The sequence below is a fragment of the Drosophila tropicalis genome, unplaced genomic scaffold (assembly GCF_018151085.1).
Source record: "Drosophila tropicalis isolate 14030-0801.00 unplaced genomic scaffold, ASM1815108v1 contig_443, whole genome shotgun sequence".
Classification (NCBI taxonomy): Eukaryota; Metazoa; Arthropoda; class Insecta; order Diptera; family Drosophilidae; genus Drosophila; species Drosophila tropicalis.
Genome location: NW_027172907.1, coordinates 5,047,051 through 5,059,182, shown reverse-complemented (window position 1 = coordinate 5,059,182; position 12,132 = coordinate 5,047,051). Strand labels below are relative to the sequence as shown.

The 12,132-nt window shown below is 34.6% G+C and overlaps 1 protein-coding gene across 1 annotated transcript in view; it reads right to left on the bottom strand.

Annotated features, from left to right (window-relative positions):
• TfAP-2 (transcription factor AP-2) overlaps nt 1-11,895 on the bottom strand; it is a 47,677-nt gene extending 35,782 nt beyond the window's left edge. The window contains exons 1-2 of the mRNA XM_068286346.1: nt 11,857-11,895; nt 11,697-11,744 (exon numbers count right to left, since the gene is read on the bottom strand). Of these exons, the coding sequence (XP_068142447.1) occupies nt 11,697-11,735 (39 nt within the window). The 5' untranslated portion in view covers nt 11,736-11,744; nt 11,857-11,895. The remainder of the gene's footprint in view (nt 1-11,696; nt 11,745-11,856) is intronic.
• Between the last annotated feature and the right edge of the window lie 237 nt (nt 11,896-12,132).

The window sequence follows — 12,132 nt, the reverse complement described above, 5'->3', positions numbered from 1 at the left end:
ATTCGCGCATACCTTTTGTCTCACTTAATGTCCCGATGTGTGTCTGTGTGTGTGTGTGTATTGCTTGCTGTTGTCTCCATTGGCGATTTGGCCCACGAGTTGATTGCTCTTCTTTTTATTTTTTGTTTTTCTTTACGATGACACAGTTTTTTATTTTTGCACTTACAAGGATGTCACTTACTTGTAAAGAATTGGTCTATTTGCCCTTGGGTTGTACGCCATTCGAATGGTAGTTGCTTGCTAAACAATGCTTTAAGCCAAACCAAGACCCAGACCAGTTCAGAGCAGAGTTCAAATAATAAATGGTCATTTAACAAAAACATGTAACGCGCATTAACACCACCCTCTAATTAATAGCCATTTGCAGAAACAGTCACAGTCCTGACAGTCAGTCACTCTATGAATGGTTATATAGATTATCTTGCAGAAATCTTGCTAATCATCAGATATACTTATCTAGATATTAAACTACACCAAACGAACTAGAGACTACTACTAACTGTCTCGAATCGTATCTTTTATTGACAAATCGATTCCTGGCATCGACTTTGATATACCAAGCACTAAAAAAGCTAACTATTCAATACATAGAAGACCAAATTATTAGGTATAGCAAACGCATGCCATCTCCGTTCTTTTTTAAATCATACAGATAGGCACTTTGACACTTCTCCTTATGGTTAATACCACATATTTAGGCTGTTTTTATTTCTATTTGTTAAGAAAATGGCTTAGACTATAGATATAAATAGCCAATATTAATGTACCAAAGCATAGAGAAACTGAACTTTTGACGTTTCTCTTCTAATCGAGGTGTTCATAAAGATGGAAATGTCTAGATTGACTCGTCCTGTTGATGCCAATCCAGAGTATGCCATACTTTATGAGATATGAATTGTTTCCAACTGCCTATTCTATACATTTGGGCAATTTTTATATACCATTTCATTAAATGAATGCATGGTATAAAAATAAGGAGAGAAAAAATAAACGAAAGAAAAAAAAAATAAAGCCGCGCACGACTCCGACGACGACTTTGAGGGTCGGAGAAGAAGAAGTCTGTGTTCATTAGGTTATAAAACATGAATACTGTATTGCGTGAGGCGCCCTTTTTAACTTTTAAGAAGAAGAAACAATTTCTATGTGAGAAAATTATCAATGCGTTGGAGTTGGACCGAAATTGCCACTATTAAATCAAGCGAATCGTAACTGCTGCAACGATGGTGTTGTTGCAGACACAGACACATACTGGTCACGGGATGGATATGGGGATGGGGAGGGGAACGATTCTTTTCCTCGGACTCGTTTTAAGTTGCCCCCTCCTCCACCCCACGCTCACAATGAATGACTTTTGGACGGTTTTTTTTTTTGCAGATGCCTGCTGACATGCCGAAAATGATGGGCAAATTCGTAACGCAAGTGCGCGAGCGAGGCTTTAAAGCTGTGATGCCATGAGAGGTTGTTAAGGAATATAAATTGGACAATAAAATCATTAAAAAGCTTAATAACTGTTAGTGTGTTTTAATTCTTTGCCTTGTATTTGCTCATCCCAATATACGACGCTTAAATACGAAAATCAGAGTTATGGCCTATACACACACACATACAAAACTCTTATATGCATACATATAAGGCATATGTATTTTTGATATATTTAACTAGCTAATAATCGATATAGTGTCCAATACAATTTCGTATTGGCATATTGGCTTTTTGTATTAGCTCGTCAAAAAATATATGCATATAAATCATACACGGTGCTCGTTCATACATACATACATATGTATAGTGAATTGTGTATAACAATTTCGTCATTATTATAATTGGAGTTTTTTGAAATCGGAATATAAATGACCTGGTATTCGGTGGCCTGTTCTGTTCTGTCCAAGTCGCTCAAAGTCGATCAAATTCAAATTTGGTTGGTCTTTGGTTTTTGGGTTAAAATGCATTCAATCGACCCTAGCTTCATTTTGGTGAATGATTTATGCTCGGATCAATATCGTCATTAGAAATTTATGGTGAAGTTTTACAGCATATAATAACAGGTTTTGCCCTGATTGCGCTGATATCGGACCACAAGATATTTTGTTCATATATTTTTCATATTTTTCTTTTGCATTCTCTCTCGATAAGATACTTAAATTCATCTCATGCTCTTTGGTTTTTCTTTTGGAGTGTGATTATTCTATATACATATGTATGTATGTTGTTCTCCTTATTGCTTTTGTTTGCCTAGAGATCACCCACACCAACCTATAGTATGTAGAAATCTTTGTTGGAATTTTTTCGAAAGTTTGAAAATTTAGTTTTTGTTTTTTGCAAGTTCGTCTTCCATTGCGCAGTATGCAACAGCAACAAGGGAAGTGTTCGTTGTGGAGGATTGCTCGAGGTAGCGTTTCTGCATCAAGATGGACTCAAAAGACACAAAAAAAAAAAAAACGCAAAAAGTGCGTAGAGGCTGAAATGGCGCGGAACGCCAACAATTACTTAACATTTGTTTGAAGGCTGACACGGTATATATGTATGTACATATGTATTCGTGCGATGTGCGTGTGTGAGAATAGTCTAGTTTGCCGTTTGCCATTCGCCTCAAAGCTATAATTAGAAATTCGCATTTTGCACTTATTTCACGGCAGATCCGCCCATAGCGAAATGTGTGTAAATGTTTCGTGGAGTGTAAAGCGGCTGTTTGTTAGGGACCGCGCGAAATAAGCGAAATAGAGACAGACAGACACACACAGAGAGAGAGAGAAAGAGAGTGTGAGAGAGAGACTCCCCTAGGGCTGAATGTCACACAATGTTAACTAAAGAACGTTCGGACCTAACTACGAGGGCTGCCACTTATATTTCTGGCTTTTGTCAACAGGTGTAATCTAATTTCGTTTCGTTGTATGTAGGTGGTACTCCAAACACGTACAATCTCATCTAAACAAAAAAGAAAACCATCAACAACAACTAAGCTAGTTAGCTTAACATTTTTAAGGTCCAATGTGAATCCTGCTGAATGTAAAATCGCTTTAGTTATGACCAAATTTTAATCTGGGAGCTGATTTCTTACTCAAAAAATTACATTATTGTTCAGTTTTTTCCATATAAATAGATGCACTCCTATTATTTGATCCAAAATATTTGAATATTTCGAGTAATAGTTAAACCAACAAACCAAGATAATGATATTTCAAGTAATAAACGATTTAAGTCAAAACTATAGAAAATTGTACGAAAATCTGTTAATGTTATAATCAAAACGAAGTAAAATAGTCTTTAAAACTTATGGGGAAAGTCATGGAATGTTAATTTAATTTAATAATAATAATAAAAAAGGCACTCACTTCACTAATTGATTAAAGTGTACCTATTATTGTGTTTTCTATAGTCTTTTCACTCAAAATATCGTATATAGAACAAATGAATTGAATTAGGCTTGTGTAATTTCTGTAATATTTCTTAATTTCACTCATAAGTACGAAAAATTAAATGCACTTTGCTAAAATCAAAGAGGAAAGCCAAAACAAAGAAGGATGCACATATTTAAATGGAACGCACTGTATTAAGTATACTTAAAAGCAATGTAGGGAATGTAAAACAGCACAGGTCCTCATGTTAAAGTAAATAAATTTTATAAAATACAATTCAAATCTAGCATTAAACATGGCCCATCGAAAACAAAAGATCCAAAACCAAAAAAAATCGTCTTGATGGGTCTTTAGTCGCTCTTAAGTCCTAATTGGGCGCCAAATGACTTCTTTTTTGTTTCCCCGCATATGAAAAATAAATTGCGTGGCTAATGATTTGCAACGCCTAAAACAAGCGTTTAAAAAACGCATGCGAAAAAACGTTAAGACGGAGTGAAGCAAAAAAATATTCGTCCATATCTTATCCAGCCAAGGAAAGTTTCTTACTTAAACAAAATGCAATATTATAATTTGTACAAATCTAGCACATGTATTTGTATATAGATAGGTCGGTCTACAACGGTACTACATATTATTATGGCATTTGCCAACAACGCAAAAAAAAAAAAAAGATAATAAAAAAAAAAAAAACATAAAACGCATTCCACAAAATATACATAAACCGCAAATTGCTTAAGTTATAAACAGGTGTTGATATGAAAGAATATTTAAAAATCAATACAAACCATTAATTAAACATGTTAACTAATGGTTTGGCCATTGGATTGTGGTTTCTTTTTTGTTGTTTTTTCTTTGCTTTACTGTGTGTGTGTGTGTGTGCCTTTTTCGGCAACAGTAGCGGAATTCTACACAAATTAACATAATTTTGTTAATGCTCGACCAAGGCTTGTTTTATTTGCAGAAAGAAACCTGAAAACCAAAAGAAAAAAAGGGCAATAAGCAAAGATCGCTCAGCAAATCAAATCACACTTGAATAAATCTTTCAAACATTCATACATCAATATATACATTCAAAGAAATACATATAGACACTTTTTTTATTCAAAAACACTTGAATGACAAAATAAATGCCAAGATAGAAAGAAAGAAATCTTAGCTGAGGAATTTAGTTGATTCTTTGAACTCTCTGATACACAAACAACTTAATATCAGTATTTTGGTTTCTTGGTTTAAAACCATTCCAAATTAAATTGCCAAAGATAAGGTCCTTTGAAAAATATGTCTAAACAGTTCCATTTTATAGGTAGTCAATAGTTTTTAAAGTTTTCAAAGGATAAACTTTTCCTAAAACTCGTAAGCTCCTTTTCTATGATTTGATCTGGAAACTGAGAGCATATTTTTGTATATTCCATGAGGTTTTAATTGAATTTGTCTCTTTTGAGTTCATTAGTGAGTAAACAACGACCATGGGAATATTTATAATGGCCGAAGATATCTGTAATTACGCAAAAATCTATTGACATCAGTAAAATATCCAGTAAATGTATATCAAAAACGAAGAACTGACAGTCAAAAGTTTATATTTGATTTACTGCATGAAGAAGGTAAGGAAGGAAGAAAAAAAAACTAAATTGCCAATTTCATGTGTTTTCTTTAGCCAATTCATATATATTGCTGATTTGTTTTAACTTAAAACTTTGATGGGTTCCAAATATATTTTCGGGATGATTCTATTAAGTGGTTTTAGGTATAGGATAATGAGTTCTCTATAGATACATATGTATATATTATATCTATACACTGGTGATCGCATTTTAAGAAAGATGCTTTGTAATGGTCAACCATGGTTTCGTATTAGTTGTCCTAATTTGGCACCGTGCAACTTTCCTTTTTTTTTTATCGTATTTGACAACGATCGGCGATCTAAATACACTCATTCGACATGCTGTTTAGACTCATGCAAAATACTGTATCGACTGCTTTTGCATTGGACACCAAAACGATGGATAATTCTCAGCACGATGAGCTGAGTTCATATTTCCATCTGTCCGTTTGTCCATTTTGGTCCCTTTTTTTGTTGGTTCGGAATCAACCCACGGCAAAGTCTCTTGAAATTTTTTCGGAGTATGCTTCGCAATTGTCGACAGAAATGAATGAGTTTGGCCCAAATCTGTATTTCTTTTTTGATCATATTACATATGAATTATTGCCATCGCAATACATCGAATTAAATAGATGTAACAATGAATTTGGGCTTTGTGGTAAGAAGACTGTTTAAAGGGTATAACAAGTTCGTTAAAATCGAAATTGAATGGGCCCTTTTGGTTTTGGTTTAATATATGGTTAAAGGCTCAACTCTCAATAGGTGCCAAGGCTGTCCCCGTGCTTACGATTCCTGACATTGTGCGCCCGCTGACCAACCGTTGACGATGACTTTATTTAAAAGTGAAGCGCGTGCCGACCCCCACTGACAAATTTGTTTTGCAGTCAAAGGCCAGCATTGACTACGCGTGAAACATGATATGCCGCCATTAATATAAATCATATGATAAGTGCAGCGAAACCACGGCAAGGCGCCGCCACTGTCATGTATGAATGCATATTCACGCAGCTAAATACATACAAACAAACATACATATGGATACTCATACTGTGTATTCATGAGTGAAACGATAAACGTTTGAACTTGCAATGAAAGTATTTTAAATTCTTAACAACATTTGATGTATGTACATCAGGACTGGGCATCACTACTGCCTCAGACAAAGATCACACTATCTGACTGTATATCCTTGAATTTAACAATTTAGATAATCAATTTAAGCTTTAATTGGCCAACAATTCTTGTAGCTGTTGTTAAACTCTCATTGGGCCTCTTAAAGAGCCTTTGAATAATAATCAGTGAAATTCATTTACACTGCCCCTAGAATATTGCACTATTCCTGTATTAAAACAAAATCAGATTCTTAATTTGTTAATTTATCTTCATTTAGACCTTATTTTTGTGGAAAAACTTTGTTTTCGAATAAAGAGGCCTTCAACTGATGGACACAAAGGAATCTTTATTTCTTTGATATTCATTCGTTTGAATTCAAAAACGTTTAGATGTATTCGTTAAAAGTACTCTAAATAGAGGTATTTTTTGATTTATAATTGAATTTATTAATTTAAAACAAAATTTCGTTCGATTCTGTAATAGGTAGGTACTTGGATCTGCTTCACCCTTTTTCGTTGTTCTTTTACCTAGTACTTGAATTCTTTAATTTAAGGGCCACAGTCTCTTGATTTGCCCGACTTTCAAATGTCAATAATACCTACAATAAGCATATATTTGTCAATTTTATAGGTACGTGAATTCGATATATGTTCTAATTTGCAATTGCTGACAAAAGACACTCACAGTAAGCCCCCGCAAATATTTGCAGTACTGTTTTTTTATGAATTTAATTAAAACGAAGGCATTCGAGTCACGTGACCGCCTTTTCGTAATGTATCCGTTGTATGTAAGTAAGACTAAGTGAGAGGGATAGGGAGAGAGAGCGAGAGCGATGGAGTACTTGAGTATCCTTGTATGACGGCTTGGGTAATGGGTGACTATGGTCTGAATGGATTTTCATTAAAACCACTCAGGTGTACGCTCTCAATAGCCGCAAAAGCAACAAACGACATACCGCCCGAACAGGAACAGGATCACACGGACTTGGAAAAAAAAACATATGCATGCCGCCGCAGCGTCGTCCGCTGCCATCCGCACTACTTGGCTTTTCACTTTTTAGCATGAAGTGCTCACTAATCTCTTCAGACCAATTTTACTCTACTCAATGTCTCACTTAGGTGGGTTGAAGAGTAGACCAAAAACCAAAATACCAGTGAAAATTTCCAAAACCGGAAGTGGGTGGGGCGGGACGGATGGGGGTTGGGGTGGGTGAAATAAAATATTGTTAGTAAACTGGATAAAACACACAATGCGAATGGTTATGCTGTTGTTCTTGTTGTTGTTGTTGTTGTTGCTATTGTGGCGTTTCGCCTGTCTTAAATGATATAAATAAGGCCACGTGCCACGCGTTTGTACTTGGTCTTGAGCATGGGCATAAGCTTGCTCTTGTCACTCCCCCTACTACCTATTGCTTTCTGTTTTTTTTTTTTTTTTCGCCTGCACTGGGCAACTGGCAACGGGCAACGGGCAACATGCAACATGATGCCAATGATTCTATCCACTAGCGCGTTCAATATTAACATATCGAATTATTAGCCTACCCAGAACAGAGGATAACGCGAGGATAAGGATGTCGTGGCCGCAGAAGTATGCTATTTCATAATTATCTTTCAAATCCCTTTATGTATGTAATTGGCATTTAAATATAAAAGAGCGTCACTATGGGTAATTATATCTTCACCATCGCCTTCGCCTTTGCCTTTCGCCTGGTAATGCAATTACTTACGCTACATTATACATATTTTTTGTGTGCCTCTCGTCTTCCTTTTCTCATGTAAAATAGCAAATATGAGATGAGATTGTGTGCCTCGTATGCATATGTATGTATGTATGTATAGGTATACATTATTTATTTTAGGGATGTTGCAACATCAGCTCAGAATGCCCAGCGCTCTGATTCTCTTAATCGAAGATTAACTGCTTTCAAAATGATCACACTAATCACACATACATGGGTTGTGTATTATAGAGATCTCTCGATCATTAATAACAATTAATACCAATACTCTCTTTATATCTATTCGATGTGAACGAACATTTTCAAGCTTACTGCAATCATATAATTATGAATCAGGTGGTTTTATTTTCATCAAAAAATAAGAAGACCGATCATAGAAAAGAGCCGACAGACATCACACAAAGTGCGGTAGATCGTCCCTATTTTGATTTTCATTGAGAAAATCAATTTTCAATGTGGCAAGAAATGTTGGTTAAACAATTCTAAGCAAAGCAGCTAAAGAAACTTCTTAAATGGTATATTAAATATCTTCTAGAAAAATATTTCATATTCTACACCAAAATTTAAGAAAGGGATACATTTAAAGTCGATTTAGTTGTTTAAAGGACAATTCAATAAAATGTTAAGCAATTGTGTGTAAAAGCTTCTGATCAAAGAACTTTACTGTAGATAAGTCCAGGAGTTTACTCTAGCCTTTTTATATCCTTCGTTGGAGAGGAAACGACAGCTACTTCGGGGTCTGAGGTGGTCTGCACTTAGACACCGAAACGATCGAACAGTTAAAAGAATATAGACATATATTTCGATCAAAATAAAGAGTGAAGTCTGTATGACCATAGAGCTAACAGTAAGAGGCAGAGGGATAGTCTTCTAAGTTCTGGATCGATTGCTATTACTTGCGTCTGTTCATTAACACTTGTGATATGTGCATTTTTTTCAAATATGTCGTCAGATTTTTGGGTTTGCCTAAATGAAATTTCTCTTAGATTTGATAAAAATGACATTATGCTATAAGTAATTTGAAATATATTCTTTTTATCACCATTAAAGTTATCAATTTACTCAACTCAAAATACTCGATTACGCGCCAGTGGAATAAAAAAGCGAGTTGAACTCCCCCAGCAAAATCTCTCTCTAATTGTAAGACAATGACTTATATGAAAACTCCACAAGATAAAGACTCTCTACTAGAGAGTGCTGTAGTATATGGAAGTCCTGGATACGTTTACGACCACAACATCTACATAAATGTTGCTCAGAGCACGCGTGACCACGGGATACATGGTCTGAATTGTCACGTTTCAATATACGTCAACTAATTATTTAAAAAAAAAATGTGAATGGCATTGCGCAGGAGCCAAATTATGCATAATTGCACACAAATACACCTCAGTGGTAGGTAGAGGTCATTATTATCACCATTTGGCAAATCACTTGACTATAGCAAATGAGTTGAAAAGTTTCAGTGTATTCATATTTTGACTAAACTTTAAAGAAAACAAAAACATTGTTTATTGCTCTTTGTGGTCGGTATTAATTAATTTTTCGCAAAAGCGACGCACTGATTAAGAAATAAGTTATCTTAACGTACGGCAAATTTTTTTGTCTGCCGTTGTAGTCGTTCTTAGTCCTCAAAGTAATCAGTTTCGCCAACTGCCGAGGATTTGTCACCCCCAATAAAGAACGTTTGATGTATTATTCGGTTCATTTGGTAGACAGGTCTGTGCAAACAAAGCGCCGCCGTTCAAACCACCGCAGACGCTGCCGTCAGAAGGAATATCAACCAACCAACCGACCAAACGACCAACCAACAACAACTGGCACAACTCTGCCGGTGACAAGAGACTAAGTCGAAGTGTAAATATAAACATAGAACATGGAAAAAATGCTAAAAGAAAGGACCGTTGTCCGGTTAACCATATAAACTTACCTCTACATATGTATGTGTGTGTACCCCGTATAACCCCCAAAACGCATTTTCTTTTCCTATCAAATAGCCACAAAAAGTTGTCAATTGACTAAATGTGTGAAATGTGAAAGAACTTGAAAGAAATGTCATGCGTAAAATGCAACACACAGAGAGAGAGAGAAAGAGAAAGGGATACAGATGATATTGAGTTAGGACTTGAATGATCTTCTACTCTAATTAACCATTCAAAATTCAATTGTCTCGCTGTCTACATTATAAACTTCAATTTTCAAATAATTATATCATTTCGGTTTACTAGTTAGGAAAATGAATATATTTCATCCCTCAAAGTAAGCAAAAGAACCACCTTTTCCAGAGGTTTTTTTTTTAAAGCAAACACACATAAATACGCAATGTACTTAACGTTTTTACGTGCTGGAAAGGTCGACGAAAATAATGAGTTTGCAGCAGCTCAAACCAAAAATATTTGCCTAAAATGTACAAATGTTGTCTAGAAATGAGAATTCCTGGACAAAAAAGGGAGTGCAAAATATGACATCGAATGCTTCTTCAAGATTCGATAAGATCAACTGAAACCTGCTCACAATCGATGGAATTTTAACTGTAGAATGAACTTTTTAAAGCTTAGGTAAAGGTTTTCAATACTTTTAAAATTAAACGATGGAAAATGTTCAGTTAAACAAAAGTTAAATACTCTAGTAAGCCATAAAAGTATAGGTAGTTAAAAGTGTTTCATATGAAAGTCTTTCCTCTAAAGAAAGCTCACAAATGAATAAATGTAAAAGATCTAAGCTAATGTGAATACGTGGACCTAAATATAACCACCGATTCTGAATAAAATGATGTTTATTTAACGCAAAATCAAAGGAGTGCCATTTAGGTCGTATATATGTGACTTTCATTCCATACGGAAAAGCGAATTTCATAGTTTTTATAATTGGGATCGAAACTACTTTCTTATCTAACGTATCATTTTGACTTGAACTGAAATTGAACACTTTAATCCCAAGTACCAATAATTAGGATACAAGGATAAGTATCTTAATCTTCACTCATAAAGCTCTTCCCAATGGGATCTCTTTATTTTGCAACTAAAGACGAGAAGACTACAATTAAGAGAAACCACATTAATAAGCAAAACAGTTTAACAACTTATACATATATTATTTTATATAGAAATAGACAGAATTTGTGGATGCTGTTGATCAAGAATGTACTCAGTTAAGACAAGTGTCAGTTCAATTACTATTGGGACATCAATTACATTAGAACATAACTTGTGGATGCTGTTGATCAAGAATGTACTTAGTAAAGACAGTAGTCGATTACTTTTGGAACATTTGGATTTTACCTTAAAATAGATAGCATACGACCATCAGAAGTATTGCAATTTATTGTGGTATACTTTAATAATTAAATGAAATGAAATAATTCAGTTTAGAAACGCATTATAGTGTTATCTTTCCAGGGGGTAAACAAATTAAACTCCTTTTAACTTGTCTGAAAGATCCTAAATACAATTCCAAAATATGAAATTGGTTTAATTGGGATGAAATTGACAAAAGGTATAATTAACTTTCAAGGATCTGTTTCGTTTTCAATAAATATGTATGGAATATAATGAGTTGTATTGATTGAACATAATATGGAGAATATTGGCTCGTTCTAGACGAAAATTAATTCATCTTTGCATTACTTATTGTTAGATAGGAATTAAATTTCAAATATAGACTTGTTGTTAGTGAGAAAATTATAATATTTACTTCCAACATTCAATTGCTTGAAATTCGTTCACTTTTCTTATAGCTTAACACTGGATTTGACATATAGTTTTGATTCAAGGTTTGAATTCCTTTCGTGTATTATGTAATTATATTCAACACACTCTAAAATGATTCCTATAATTGGTTGATAACCTAAATGTAATATAAAGAATTGTGTTAACAATCAAATTACCTGCCAGGCATTAGCATCCAAGGTGGCCAAAAATGACATGTCCAGCTCCTACGGAAATAAATAAATAAGGAAAATGAATTGTTATAAAATAATTTACTACTTTTGACTAAATTTTCAGTATTTTGTATATGAGGGAAGAGGGGAGTTTATTTTTGTTCACCTTCCGACGGAAGTTGCTTGTGAAATCCAGTATGTCGAGTTATTCTTATTTGTGCCACAAAATGTAAAATTATGTAAATTGGTCAACCAGCCAGCCAGTCAAATACACACACACACAAACACATACACACACACAGGCACACACACACACACACAAAAAACACACACAGCGTGTAAGATGGATAGAGATAGCGATAACGAGAGGGAAACAGAGAGCGAGAGAGAGAGGGAGAGAGAGAAAGAAAAGTGGAGGTGGTTGATAATGATGATAAAACGT